The 15,739-nt window shown below is 39.5% G+C and overlaps 2 protein-coding genes across 2 annotated transcripts in view; one reads left to right on the top strand and one right to left on the bottom strand.

The window, feature by feature from the left end:
* Positions 1-15,739, top strand: part of DPY30 (dpy-30 histone methyltransferase complex regulatory subunit) — a 128,734-nt gene that overhangs the window by 61,962 nt on the left and 51,033 nt on the right. The gene's annotated exons all lie outside the window — the stretch shown is intronic.
* On the bottom strand, positions 410-15,457 carry SLC30A6 (solute carrier family 30 member 6). The gene is made up of 14 exons (XM_063390987.1): positions 14,905-15,457; positions 12,463-12,549; positions 11,764-11,848; positions 10,682-10,724; positions 8,638-8,703; positions 8,166-8,246; positions 6,894-6,929; positions 6,014-6,108; positions 5,222-5,270; positions 3,311-3,430; positions 2,913-3,015; positions 2,576-2,623; positions 1,946-2,014; positions 410-928 (listed from the first exon to the last, which is right to left on the bottom strand). Exons 1-14 carry the CDS (start codon positions 14,905-14,907, stop codon positions 431-433), a joined length of 1,383 nt encoding a protein of 460 aa, XP_063247057.1. The 5' UTR covers positions 14,908-15,457; the 3' UTR covers positions 410-430.

Genomic DNA, 15,739 nt, shown 5'->3' with positions numbered 1-15,739 from the left:
ATACAGCAATCAAACATGTCTGAAAATTGGGACTTGTATTTCTGCCATTTCCTATTCTCTCATCTATTCAGCATCCAGTAATTCTCATTAGGAAAAAAAAAATGCTACCTGGTCACAATTTTATTCTCTTCTGGAGTTGTGCTGCATCTCAGTACATTCTTGGATAAATGAAGAAAAGTGAATAAAAAAGATGAGTAGAAACAGACACCCTATAAAAACTACTTGTAAAGTATTGTAAGTCTGCAAAATATCTGTGGTATTACACAGGCTACTGTGCGAAGGAAGAAACTGCTATTTCACCACTTCATGAATGTGAACAATGCACTTGTTCCCAACCATTCAGAATGATCTGACATTCCAAATGTTCATAAAAATTGGGTAATAAAAGAATTAAGTCAGTACCCTTAAGTATAATAAATAATGGTGTTTATTACGGTCGGGGCTGACCACGAGTGTTTGTTCCATATCTGCTTGGGACATTTGCAAAACCAGTTCTGAATCCTTGAGCTGCTCCCATTGCCGGTATTCCAAGTCCTTGAGTGAGTACACTGCCGTAGGGTGCAGATCCATGATTAAAGCCCAATCCATAGGGCTTTGTCTGAGTGTTTAAAAGGATGACTGGACTCACATTTTTGCCTGGGGTGTTAAAAGAGAATTCTGGTGGTGGGCTGCTGGGCTTAGCTGGAGTGGAGGTAACAGGGTTCACACTGTCAGCAGCTTTCAAAGACGGCATTGGGATAACGTGATGATCCGAAAGGTTCAGAATATTGTTTGCAATAGGCACAGATGATAAGGTAGGTCTGATCCAGTCATCTTTGAAAATCTGAACAGTCAAGGTAGAGACCAACGTGTACAATCTGTTAGTGACATGGGCAAGGACCATTTGCTCGTTTGCATCTCTCCGGATTCGGACATGGACTGATCCAGCCTAGGAAGGGATAAAAACAAGTTGGCTGTTGATTGTTACTCCAATAAAGATTCCCCATGGGCATTCAAGAGGAGGTAAATTATCCTGCAGAGAATTACACAAAGGCTTTTGCAGTGGAAACTACTGACTACATTAAGCACTTTATTACAGGATACAATATGATCTTTCCTAATATGTTGCTCTCTTATGACATATCAAGATCAGCATTCAGGAAAAGTGAGTCTTAGAACCAAACTGTACAACATAACACGTGTTGGCAAGAAATGCAACAACTGGGGGAGAAAAATGGCTCAAAAGGACAAAGTACAAATTTTCACATAAGTGGCAGAACAGTAAACTGAAAGCTATTTTTACATCAGAAAGAGCGAACTGCTGCCTTTTTTATTGTTTTAAGAAGGGTAGCATACTGGAAGAAATCAGTGAAGAAATATTTTAAGAGCCTTAATTTTCCAGCTGTCACAAAATACCTGCATCAATTTAGGAATAACCAAGTTCTGTGAGATTATTCTCTATCACAAAAATTACCCCTTCCTTTCTTCCAGCTTACAGAATTATTGGTACACAACTGTAGTTATTTTGTTCTGCCTTCTCCCCTAGAAATGCTGAAAGCATGATTCTGCTGTCTACTGGAGACCATCAGTGCTTGAAGGGTTACAGTTATTTCTCTCTTCCTAGCCAATTTACACTAACACACTATTTTGAAAAACATTTTTTCTACTGTTTGTCATTTTCTTCACTCCAAAATACAAAAGAAATTCTACAGTTACAAAAATGTATGCTTTAAACCACAACTGCACTATACATTAATAACATTAACCAACAACAAAGTTTTAAAAAAATGTAAAGGACAGGGGAAGAGAATTTTTGCAATAAACACCAGGACTGTGTAGTACTGACTGCATCACATTTTGATAGTTATTATTTCAAAAGAAATATCTTATTTTATGTAAATTGAAAAAATGAAGAAGTATCTGACTTTTTTTCAAAGGCTAGAAAGATAATAGAGACATAACTTACCAAAGTGCCAAAACCTAATGTCCAGAAATGTTCATTTCGAACTTCCAACACACCATCCAAAGTTGAAACCTAATTTTACACAAACATCCACAAATATGAAAATAAATTAGAAGTTTCAAATCCCCTTGGAAACGTACTTTTATACATAACTGAATAACAAATAATTTTCAGTAGTGAAATAAAAGCTCCATACACAGATGATGTCTGTTAACATCACTAATGCTTATCTAATGCACTTTTGCTACCCTTAAACATCCAAATTCATCAAAAAAGTTTTAGGAAATGTATTTCAAATAACTCTTGCTGCCAAATTGCAGTATGTTCTCAACTTGCTATGCTGTAATTCAACAGCTGCCTGTACTTCTCCTCCTCCTCCAACTCACATTTGTAAACCACTTCAATAATAGCTGAAATTTAAAAAAATAAGACTGCACTACCTAAACAGATTTGCTCCAGATACCTAGATGACACTATTCACTTTGGAAAGCAAGGTTCATATTTTCTACATGCAGCTAAAAAAAATTTAAAAAATAATTTTAGCAAACTTCTTGGAGTAGTCAGAAAAATTCTTCCCATTCCTGAATGCTTATTAGCTGTACACACTGTGCTATGTATTATACACTGACTTACCTCTCTAAGGAGTTTATCTAACTGGCCAATCACATGAGGTGGGGTCGTCTTTAAAATGAAGAAGAAAAGAAAATACAAGTTATAACAAAGATTAACTGGCCCTGTTGATATAAAAGAACCTTTAAGTCTAGTCTACTAACACAAGAGACCAATGGCATTTTCAGTAAGTTCTTAAGAATTTGTGATGCTTATGTGCACAACTGTTAACATTCTTGTAGAACATCACAAATTCCTATTTGCAAGCTTAAAACAAATTTCAAGGGTGTTTTTTTTTCTTAATGATGCCATTTAACAAAACCAAAACCACAAATTCTGGGTTTCTGTGAGGCTGCCTTACCTGGAGTAGTACTTTCCCACTGTAGACACTCATGGGATACATGGTACCAAATGTCATCAAAGCAATTGCTATAGCAGAGGCTGTGTCCACAGCAAAATAATTGCTAGGGAGAAAGAGCAATTTTAAAGAAACACTAGTGATTTACATTTTTGAGAGGCAGAACAACTAACTTATGATTCTTTTTTCATTCTTTTAAATTATATACACTCAGAGAATTTTACACATAGCAATCTCATTTGAACTCTCATTCATCTTGGACAATAGACAGATTCACAGAGTTGCTATGCCATTCATACAAAACGCAGCTTTAGATTAGATCATTCCTTTCATGTAAAAAATGTTTTTTCCCCAGAGACTGGATACAAAAAGAGCTACTGTTCTAAAACAACTGCACATACTTGATTTCAATGAGCATATATGTAATGCAAAGAGCCAGTGCTCCAGCAATATCAATCAAGACAAAAGGGTTCATCCGTGGCAGAAAGATGCTACTCAGTCCTGGGATGATTCCACAAATACTGCAACAAAACAGAAAAAGCAGTTGTCAGCCAGCCCTTCATCACTACTTTGAAATTCCAAAATTATTCCCATTACTTAGCATTTGACTTCCAACACACCTTGCTGTCATAGCATATGATGAGTTCTGTAAAGGCCCCACTAATTCTGTTCAAAGCAAAAACTGTCAGCAAAAATTAATCAAATGTTTTTTCTGGGAACACAGCTCTATGATACAGTGCACCAGCTGTCTGCAACACAAATACTCCATGGGTTCAATACTGGTATTACACAGATGTACATAGCAAGAGATTTTTTGTATCACCAGTTCAATCCACCTGCCACCGTGATGTGCAGAAGTGTCCTAAAGCCAAAGCTAACTAATTCCTGGAGTCTGAAAAGAGGAAGAAGACCAGCTAGTTGAATAGGAAGAGACCAAAAAAGGCATGAGGGAATGCTGGGAGAATTATTTCTTTATAGCTATTTCCTGTCAGTGGGAGTATGAAGAGAGAAAGGAGTTTCTGTGCTTCCCAGTGAATATAAGTGCATGTCATGGCCTAGAAAATTTCAAGGCAAAGACAACATGAAATGTGTTTTGTTGCTACGGTTAAAGCCAACTTATGTTTAGACATCATGTGCTGGCCTGCTTCTGTAAGAATTTTAATCACCATAATTATATAGAGGTGCAGATATTTTTTAATCAACCCTGCTTCACATAACACATCTGAAATAGCTGTATACACATTAATTAATTTTTTTCCATACTGGCTTAACAGTATACAAGTTATTTCAAAACCCAGTAGAAATTATATTACTCTTGATCTGGGACCCCTTCAAGTTATCCATGAGTGTCCTTCCCCTCAAAACTGTTTCTGCACTGATAAGAGGAAAGCTGTGCCACTGTCTGTGTTTGGTATCCACTTTTTTTTTTAACAGTAAAACTTATTAGTCTTCCAAAAATATTTCACAGATTTTGGTTCTGATGATGTAACATCTTACACCCATAAAAAATCAATTCTTCTGTTATCAAATCAGCATTCTCTACTTTCCTTAACTGGAAAAAAAGATCACAAGATGCAGAAACAGATGGTTTTTGAAGCTTTCTTAACATGTTTTACAACTTGGTTTAACATTTTTCTTTTGATACTGACAGATAGTTGGAAGAACATGTATGGATTAAAATAAACTTCCCTGACATCTGACAAAACTATTTGCAAACAATGTTATCTTGCATTCAGATATCCAATACAAGCAAGACAGTTAACAGAGAAGATGAATGAGCAACATTGCTTCTATCCCTGGAAGACACAGAGTTTCCAGTTTCCTGCTGGACAGGTGAAGGGTTTCCACAGCTATGGTTCAGTGAGTAACCTGTTTCATATATCACTTTTAAACTCAACCATCTGAATCATTTGTCCAATCCACAAAGCCAATAAATTAAACAAACATAAATTATTACAAAATATAGCACCTGGTAATGCATGTTGTGAAATGCAGTTCAAGTATGTACAGGATAATGCTAGTTTTCCAATTCTCATCCAAAGAGAATTACATACAATGTACTGAACACATATATTCAACAGAAAAGATACCCAGAAATATGTATTTCTGTTAGATTGATGCATCTGGGAAATACAGGAGACAATGTTTGCTCCAGAGTCCACACATGAGACCTACAGTAGGTAAAGCTATTTTAAAAGCTCTAATACAAGTTTATGCCTCAATACCCCCCCAAACTGTTACTATACACACAAAATGAACAATCAACAAAGAATCAAAAGCTAGTGATTTTCAAAAACAATATAAAGCTTCACCTTCTGCTAAGATCTGCAACATGTTCCTGAAGCCAACTTGTGCTGGCAGCTGCAAAAGAAAGAAGGTAATACAGTTACCATAATTTTAAGAACCATTTTAAAGTTACCACATTTTAAAGTACACGTTAGTTTTATTTTAAGAGAAGAATCTAATAAATACACTCAAATATCTCAATAGATACCCTGGCACTTGAAAAAAGCCCCAAGTCTGTCATTTTCAGGAAGCAAGTACAACATCCATCTCTTATAATAATGTGAACTGATTAAATACAAATATAATTGCAAGTTATAACCATTATCTTTTATATAATATAGTGTATAATAGATATTTATAACTATGGACAATTTACAGGACAGTTATAACAGGACAATTTACAATTGCAGGAATGACTGCAAACCTACTTCATAATGAAAAAGGTAAAAGAGCTTTTAAAAAGATCAACTGCATTAACTTATTTTTAATCCATTAATACATTCATAAAATGTGTTGAAAGTTCTAGTACTGGTCACATGACCTTCACTGGTTGAATTCAAAAGATTGAAAATAAAGGATATTGCAGCATTAAAGTAATACTTGGGTTATCACATTAATGACCTCATACTACTCAGAATTTATAAGAAAGTTGGAGTTGAAAATCAGATGGCAATTCTACTGCACAAAGTTATATTAACAGAGGTAATGGCAATATACACCCACTAGTGAAGAAAGTTACAGACAAGTTATACGTTGATAAAAATAGGAACCTTAACATTTTTTTCTCAATTCTTGTCACAGTCTAATTTATCACATACCTTCAGAGACATAAGCAAAAGGCTTATTCTTAATGGAAAGCATTGTAAATAAGTTGAAAAAGAGAGCCACGAAAGTACCAACCAGCAGTCGTCCCCTAGGGAGAGGAAAAAAGGTGACTTGATTTCCTGTCATCACAGAGCTTGTTGTCAAGCTGTAACTACCAATAACAGTCTCAAAATACTTTGCTTGGTTTCCTTCACTGACACTGAAAACAGGTAGGATAAACTAGTGTAATACTTAATAACCAGCAGTGTATTATTGTTGTAAGGGTTACAGGAGATCACTGAACTTCACACATTATTGTTATCACGTAATGCTCAGAACGTTGAGCAACAGCTCTTAACTAACTGCATATATGCACACACATAAATTTGCCCTTTGAAGGTACAAACACACTGTCCCCTCAGCAGCACAGCTAAGAAGCTTAGCTTTCTAAGGAATTATGCCCTATACCCCCAGCCTTCTAGAACTACTTCAACATACATCCCATGTCCCATTCCTGTGCCCCATAACACCTTCTTTTCCTCTCCCTGTGTTCTTTATAGTCTGAACTCTCTTTGCAAAACTTTCAGCTTCCTGTTGACCACAGCATCCTTCCCCCTCACACACCAGGCCTTCCAAGAGGCCACAAGAAACAAAGGGAATGGAACTAGGAAAAGCAGCAATATATAGTTAGATCACTAATTCAGAGAAATGAGCATGAAATTTCAATTGTACCTTGAAAAGAATGGTTTGCAGTATAGCTTGCACATGGTTTGAAACAAATGCCAAGGCACTAAAAGCAATTTGGTACTGAAAGTATTTGTGTAACTAATATGTGCTAGGTAAGAATTAGAAACATAAAAGGACAATATGTTACATGTCAAAATAATTTCTTACGTGTGTATCTCAGGCTGTTCCAGAAACCGCTCCACACTACAAGAATAATTGAAAATTTGAGTTATATTCATACAGTAAAGCCTCGATACCTGAAGTATGTTTTTACAGCTCTGTAGCATTAGCTGCCATTCATAAACGAAACCTGATAGATGCAGTACTGTAAAAAATGGATTCCTTAAATAAACACAGCAACTTTTTAAAGCAATGAAAGCATTTAACACTGAATCAAAGCAGATGTGATTTAGATTTCCCAAATATTTCCAAACTGTGCCACGTACGTGCTAGCTACCATGAATGCTGCCTACATGATAAAAATATGCTTGTAAATGAACATGCAAAAAAATATTGCCACTGGCACCACACCAGTCTTGGTGACCACAACAAAGTAAGTCTGAAATTCCTGACTTACAGCCTCACACTAAGCAAGGTCAAATAAAGTAGACATTGGGTACTGTGGTAGAGATATAGATCTTTTTTTCACCCACCAGTGAGTTAACAAATGAGCTTCAGCTGTAACAGAAAAACCTGCTAAGGTACAATTTCCTAAAATTGATGTTGGAAAATGTGGAGGTTTTGATAGAGGGTGATTCATTCCAGTGGACTGTCAGTTCAACACACTGACCTTACAGCATAAAGTTGCTAAGTTGTTAATACAGCCCTTTACACAGAAAATACAGCACTTGAACAGAAAAAGGGAAGGTACACTGCTGCAGTTTAAAATTCCAGATGTTAGCAAAAGCTTCTTCATCTTTAAAAACTAAAACAATGTTTTAGGCTAACCTCCTGAAATACAAACACTTCCAAGCATAGATGGCATGGCAAATTAATACTTGAGCAAACTCTGAGGGAGTGAAGAAGTTGATGCTTTAAACATTCAAATCCTTGATATATTATGAAGCTGCTTTGACTTCAAAAAGTAACAGAAGTAAAAACAAAAAAGTTTTATTTTTTAATGAACTTAAAGTTAAGATACATAAGGAAATGCATTAATTATGCAACCATTTGAAAAAAGCATTCTTAAAACCATTAAATCTTTCCCTAGAGAGCTTTTTAAGTACATTTATCAATTCCCATTTTTACATCTAAAGCCTACGTGTAATGTAATAAATGTAAGCAAGCAGTAAGGTTTAGCAATATATTTTTTAAAATCTTTTAAGTTTTTTCTAAAGTATCTCTCTACATACAGCACTCATAGAATGCATGTACTTTTAGTTGATCTGGGCTATATCTTCATATGTTAAAAAAATTAAAGAAAACAGTACATAACCCTACCTTTCTTTCAGTATAAAAAGAGCACCAAGCTGTGCCAGAACTGTAGAAGCAAATACAGCTAGAACTTCAAACCTTTCAAACCTGAAATTTGAGAATTAAGTTTAGAAACACTGAACATTGAACAATGCATCCAATAGAATCATTTCTGTGCAAGAATTACCAGGATACACCTGGTTTCCAATTCATTCAATAGCAGACAGATGGGAAGAAACTGTTTTATGGAATGGGCATTATTTTCAGGTTCCTTCAACACTCCACTCATCAGACACACCTTAAAATTAAGCATTTCTTAATTCTCCTTCCTGTCTGTCCCCTATTCTGTAATTTACTTTACAATAAGTCTTGCCCCCCCTCATTTTTAGGCTCTTTCACATACAGAGTATTACTGAAAGCTGTCTGGGAATCCAGGCAATGACAGCAAGCAACAATGAAATGTCTATTATCAAACACTACACCTTGTTATTGTACTTACCCAAATGAATAGACTGGGCTGGGTTTCTTCATCATTACCCAGTAGCTTATTAGACACGTTACCAAACTGAAAAAATGGGGAGAAATAGACTGTGATAAGGAACAGCAGCCTTTACAAACTGTGTAATCCACAAATACACACTTGAGCCACCAGAACTCAACAAACAAATACAGCCACATCTTGCTGAACTCAATCACTGTCACAGTGATGTTCTAAATGCTCCTCATGTGCCTTCTGAACTTGCCTAGAAATGCCTGAGAAAGGCTGTTTGAATGAGAAGGAAACTGATAAGCAAGACAGAAGAGCGAAAGAAAAAGCAGAGAAATCTCTCCATGGAAGCCTTCTTTTTGAGATAAACCATGAATTAGATTTAGTACTCTAGAATAAGTCTCAGGCCACACCAAGTACTGCTTTTCTTTTTCACAGTGCAGTTTCTCTGTGTATACGGCCAAAACAGATTAACTTTCTTTGGCCACATTCACACAAGCTCTAATCTAACTGGACATTCACTGACAGCCACAGGTCTTTCTTGCCATCTTCTGTCCAAATTGTTCTCTCATACTGAACATCTAGAAGGCAAATTATCTTGGAACCTCCATGGTAGTAGACAGAATGTTTCAAGGATGAGTACAGTTTCCTTTGCCTATTTTTCCTCTATTGAACATTTTTTTCAATTGGAATCCACATGAATTCAGTGCCATCTGTGCTTTCATGCAGTCCTTTTGAAATTCATAACAATGTTAAATCAGACTGGATCAAGGACTCGTCCCTACAACTGATGAACAATCACATCCTCACAACTTGATTCTCAGCTGTGTAGAATAAAAGTAAAAGCACAGGAAGTAATGCTGTTCATATACAAAACCTTAAATTCATAATCTCAGTAAGACTAATATATACAACCAGGAAAATGACAAAGAAAAAAGAAGCAGAAAGTGATTTTTGCAGCAGAATTACTGAGCATTGCTCTCCCTTACAGCAAATCAAAACTCTTGAAAGAAATTCCTGTGAGTTAGAATAACCTTCTAGTCCAACCTTTAATTAACCTAAGACAGGACTGCCAGGGGTGTTCTACCTTCTTCTAAAACTAAAGGAAAAAAAAATTCCGTGGGAAGTACAATATCAAGACTTTTCCCAGTTTCCCCAAGGTGAAAAAGGTGTCTTGAGTCAAGATGACAAAAATTCAGTAGATACAAAATTCTAAGACAAATACAAGACTCATTAAAGTTAAATCTTAATTCTAATGCAGTCACAGATCAATTTTTTTGTGCCTATCCCAACAAGTAATTTTTGTTTCTGTATGTTTGCTGATGTTATTTTTTAATGTTTTACAGTAAGTCAGATAAGTTATAGTATGTACTGGACATACGTATGACTCAGAAAGCTGATCCACATTTTATAAGATAGTGAGACAGCAAGGAAGATTATGTAGGCTAATATTTTAAAAACATATACATTTTATTTCCCTACCACTGCTACCATTGTGTATCTTGGGTAGGAACTGAATATATTTCATGTCTTAATATAATCAATATTACCAAAAGTGTTCTGAACTATCCATACTAAAAGTTGTTTTAATATAATTTTGTTAGAAAACAACAAAAATACTGAAAATACCTAACGACCAGAGTGCTTTGTATCCAGCTTGCAAAATATTTTTGAAATAGAATTACATGCTTCTGGTTTCCTGATGTTAAAATTGAGGGTTACTTCACAATCAGTGACTGTTATGGCATTAGGAAAATGTTCTGAGAGAACAACCAGACAAGAGTTTTGTGCTATGTTGTTTTATGCTGTCACACATCTGCACAGAGAAATCCATAACTGAACTGATGAGCTACCAGTCATTCTCCATTTAGCTATGGTGGGTTTTACAATCTATTTATTGTATGCAATTTTATACTCATTTCAGCTATATTTAAACCAGTTACTGTTTCTATACTTATCACTAAGTTACACATCTTTGAATCTGTAAGTAAATTTTAAATGTACAGAAATATACAGACAAAATGAACAGTAAGACAAAATGGGAAAAAAAACTCACCTGAAAAGGTCAAAGATTGTCAAATATGTGTAAGCAGTTAAAGCTGTAAAGAGAAGTAAATATTAAAACTTAATTTTTCAATGCAAAAATCACTTGTATTCCAAGTCCCTTTTGTGCAGCTCTTTTCAATCGTCTACCTATATAAACTGCCTCTGCTGATAGAACAAGTTTCTGTTATTCTAAAGACATCAACATATTTAATGTCATAAGCAGGTTGATTATGCCATCCTAATTCAACTAAAGCATGTAATAAAGCCCAGATACAAAAGGTACCCCATTTGTGACTAAGTTGTGACTAGGAATTTAAGTACTGGGAAGTCAGGAGCTCTTCCAGAAACACATCACTTACCAAAGTAAGAGATCTCTTATGTGCATTACTGCAGTGAAAAGTAGGGTGAACTGAATGTTTTACTTGTTTTGCATCTCTAACCTATCCTGAAACTGTAAGAAATCCTGCATCAAAAATTAAAAACCACAAAAGCATTCTATTCTCAGTATAGACATGGGAAGCACATAGAAGCCCCTATCCAAAAGCAGAAGGCACAGAACTGCATTGGCTCTGGCTGATCTGGAGCTCACTTCCCCACGGCAGCCCTCACAGTGCTGTGCTTTGCAATGGCAGCTACAAGGCGTTGGAAACACTCCCATGTTTTGGCTACTGCTGGGCATTCCCTGGAAGTGAAGAACTCTTGAGCCTTTCCACGCTACAAACATCCTCATTCGACTGCAGCTGAGGGTCTCTGCATGTCACTGGTGCTCCTTATGCAAGCAACAGGTTTGAGGAGCAGTAACTCAAAAGTCTATTGGTTTTCAGCCTTAAAGATGGAGCTACTGCAGGAAGCAAATGACCAGCAGGACTAAAAATCTGTGCAAACTTTGAAGGACTTTCACCCATCCAGACTTGTCTGTGAAAAATGCTTTTAAGCTGAGGGTGGCAGATCAAAAGGAAGCACTTTCTGAACCTGGCTGTGCAAACCCCCAGCTCTATTGTCTTGGATCTGGCTTTTTCAGTCAGCTGGAACTTGACAAGCTAAGAAACACAAGGTAGTTTGTTGTAGTTTCAGTACACAAGAGCCACCTACCTATGCTGTTTGTAGAACTGCACCACATGAGCAGGAAGCCAATACATATTAAATTTATAGCACCAAACAGTAAAATCTTCCAGGACTGTTGATGAGAATAAATATGTATTTTACACCTTCCAAAATTTACAAGACAGAAATATATGTATCTGGTCTTAAAAAACAATATTGCAGTACTTGGTCATGCAAAAACAGAACTGGCTTCTCCCTCCCTCCCAAAAATTCACCACTCATTTCAGAACAGCAAGCCCTTACTCAATTTTAAACTTTACAGATTATTTTAAAACTCATTTATGAATGTCACCATGCTTTAAATACATTTTTGGTCTAAAAAAAACCCCCACCCATCTATAATATTTACATTTTATTACAGCATACAGCATGTGACTTCTGAAGACCAACTTCTACAACTTTATATTATGGGTTCCTTTTTTTTGTGCTGAAACTTTGGTCCCAAAAGTATCTGAACACATCCAGTTTCCAGTCCTACTGAACCCATCAGACAGAAGGATAACTCCAGAGAACACTAATTCACAGGGACAATGCACAGAAGCAATACAGCTTCAAAGACTTTTTTAAGCACAGCTAGAAAAATTCAAAGAAAATATTTTTTAATCTACTTAAGTTAATAGTGTATTTTAACTTACTACAGCGAATGTATTTTTATTATAATTATGATTCTTTTTAAGCAATACTCACCCTTCTGTCTGCTGCAACCAACCTAAATTCATGTGTTAACTTTCCAACCAGCGATCTCTGTGATTTGCGGAACAAGTGTATTGTCCCCTTAAAAAAAAAAAGTTTAATTTAAAACTTCACTTAAACCATAATTTAAATTAGCAAAAAGAAAATCCTCATTTATGAGCTATTTTCACAATTATATCAAAGACTCAGGTGAATTTTTTGTTAACCAAAAATATTACAAACTTCAAATTCAACAATATTTTGCTAACCATTTCACATGGTTATTATATTAGAAAATGACAAATGACTTAGAACCAAGCTTCATTTAGACATAATCCAGAACTCAGATTTACTTGAAAAGACACTGAAGTATCATTTAAAGAGTGGGTTTGAACTTTTATTAGATGAAATTACTACAAGACAGTCTGAGAACACAAACATTTTTCTTCATCAAAACACACTTCTCACCCAAAGGCAATGGCTTTATTAAACAGGAAAATATTGTTTATAGCTCTATAAAGGAAAGCCTACCACAGAAGTAAATACAATGCTGGTGATGAGGACACAAGACCAGTAATAAAATGAGACATACCACCAGTCTTGGCTCTGGCTTAACCCAAAGGGTGCTACATGGCTCTCCTGCAAGCGTGACAGAGAGCAGACTACCAAAGAAATTCATCTGCCGTGACACTCGTCTCCCTCTCCTGAGAGTGTCCAAACTTCTACTTGGTTGTCCTCCGCTCTGCTCTCCCCACAAAGAAGTAAGCTTTCCATGTGAAAAGCCCTTCTGATTTGCAATAGAAATTTGTGGATTTGTAATGGATGTTCTGTCATCTGCAGCAGTTTGGGGCCAGATACTATAAGGCTTGATTTGAAGCTATCACACCTTAGCTGCCAGCAGAAGACAAAAGGACACCCTAATGGGCTCTTCAACAAAATAAATTCAATTTGCTTTCAGACATTTTGTCAACACAGCTGCATTTCATATTATCTGAGAAATACAAGTGTGCCATGAATTAAATTTTAAGCACTACTACAGATAGCAGGTTTAGCTCATCTGGCACAAAACATTGGCACTTACTCCTTTCTTTGCTAGCAAATCATTACATGATTATTTTAATTCTCTACAGACACATGCAGGATGCCAGAACACTTCGGAAAGATTTTCTAAATGCTAATGGATGCCCTGCTTATGAAAGCTGCTGTGTTAAAGAATCACAAAGAGTCACAGAATATCTTGAGTTGGAAGAGACTCCCAGCTCCTGGCCCTGCACAGGACACCCCAAGAGTGACACCATGCGCCTCAGAGCCTTGTCCAAGCACTTCTTGATCTCTGTCAGACTGGTGCTGTGACCCTTCCCTGGGGAGCCTGTTCAGTGCCCAGCCACCCTCTGGATGAAGAACCTTTTCTGATATCCAACCTAAACCTGCCCTGGCACAACTCCAGGTCATTCCCTCAGGTGCTGTCACTGTCACCAGAGAGAAGAGATCAGTGCCTGCCCCTCCTCTCCCCCTCATGAGGAAGGTGTAGCTGCAGTGAGGTCTCCCCTCAGTCTCTTTCCGGGCTGAACACACCCAGTGACCTCAGCCACTCCTCACACGGATTCCCCTCCGGACCCTTCACCTGCTCCTGGCCTTTGCACCCGCAGCTTTCCCACACTGCTGGCCCTGTGTCCATTGCCCAGCCACACCTCCCTGTTTGCAAAGGACGCCGTGCATCAGCCCTCTGTATGCTGTGCCACAGGGGACACCCTGCAAACTCCCGCAGGCCACAGCTGCAAGCTGCAGTTCAGCACGTGTAGCACCCTGGCATTAAAGCATCCCTGGGTGCACCGAGAGCTCGGTGCTGGGCAGGCTGCCCCACACCTCAGCCCTCGAGGCGCTGGAGGAGCTCCACAAGCCGTGCTTCTGCAGCGGGCGGCACTGTGCTCCAACAGGTGACAGCACCTGTGATCGACACCCATGTCACTTCAGCGTGAAAAGGGAACATCTCGCCGCCCAGACGAATATGCACACGCGGCGGTCGTTCCCAAAGAACGAGTTTTAGTCTTTGAGAAGCGAGCCACAGAGTGACAGCGAGCCCCGACACCGGGGAACAAGTGCACTATAGCCTGCTTGCCCTACGGCGAGTCCCGGCTCCCTGAGCGATGTGCCGCTGAAGGAGGCTCGCACCGCAGCCCGGCAGCCCCGTCCGAGAGGCAGCTCCGGCACAGGAGCCCCCAGAGCCCCGGCTCCCAGCCGGGCCCTGCCCGCGGGCCCGCTCGAGGGGCGGGCGGAGAGCCCCGAGGAGGAAGCGCCGCACGGACAGCGGCGCCCGGGCCCGCCATGGGCCGCGCCAGCCCGGGCGCGCCGCCGGCCCGGCCAGGGAGCGGGCACTTCCAGCGGCCTCCTCAGCCCGTGCTCCACGCACGGCTCTCCTTCCCCTTTCCCTCCTTGCCCTCAGCAGGGGCCACTCACCATATTACTCCCCGCAGCGGAAGAGACGGCGCCATGCGAGGCCGGAAGGGGCGGGAGAGGTTCCCGTCGCCGCGGCAACCAGCGGGCCCGGGGGACACGTGGCGGAAGCGGCGCCCGCCGGGAGCCGGGAGCCGGGAACGGGCCCGTCCCGGTCCCGCGGGATGTGCGGCACTGCCCGCCCTTCCCTCGCTCCTCCCCGGCCGGCGGCAGGCTGAGGGCGCGGCCCAGCTTGGACACAAAGGTCTCGTCTGCCGCCTCACCGCTTATGTGCCCGCTGCCTGCGGGAGTCCAAGGAAGGGGCTCCGACGGGTGGTCACCATCACAGACTCAGTACAGCCTGTGACCAAACACCACCATGGCAACTCGACCATAGCACTGAGTGCCAGGTCCAGTCTTTCCTTTAAACGCCGCCTGGGATGGTGACTCCACCACTTCCCGGGCACCCCCTCATTCCAATATCTAACCACGACACTCCGCTACAGCAATTCCGCAAGGATGGGTTCGCTTCCCGGTGCGAGCATCCCTCCGTGCCCCGGAGCCTCGCCCTGCCGCCGTGCTGGGCGGTAAGGGCACCCAGGACCGGCCTGCAGGAGGCATTTCTTTTCCCCAGCAAAACCCCCAAAGGACAGCAGCTCTCCAAAGCACAGGAATTATGTTGAAAATCTAGCCACGTTGCTGTGCGCTGAGGTTCTTAGAAGTGCTCCCGCTGCTGTGAATGTGAGGAACATTGGAAGCATCCCAGTCACCTTGGAAGTTCGGACAGCTAGTAAGAAAAGTTGCGTTACAAAGCACATGCATAGGATTGAATGTCCTGAAAGATTTATTCACAAAACAG

The sequence above is a fragment of the Prinia subflava genome, chromosome 2, assembly GCF_021018805.1.
Source record: "Prinia subflava isolate CZ2003 ecotype Zambia chromosome 2, Cam_Psub_1.2, whole genome shotgun sequence".
In the NCBI taxonomy this organism is placed as follows: Eukaryota; Metazoa; Chordata; class Aves; order Passeriformes; family Cisticolidae; genus Prinia; species Prinia subflava.
This window is presented reverse-complemented; position numbering and strand designations above follow the sequence as displayed.

Bases quoted from the DNA above. Each gene is read 5' to 3' on its own strand.
- SLC30A6 (XM_063390987.1), bottom strand. The intron at 6,109-6,893 runs GTAAGAAATTAT...TCCTCTCCCTAG, and splicing joins GAACAGCCTGAGATACACAC to GGGACGACTGCTGGTTGGTA. The intron at 2,015-2,575 runs GTAAGTCAGTGT...GTGTAAAATTAG, and splicing joins TAGATAAACTCCTTAGAGAG to GTTTCAACTTTGGATGGTGT.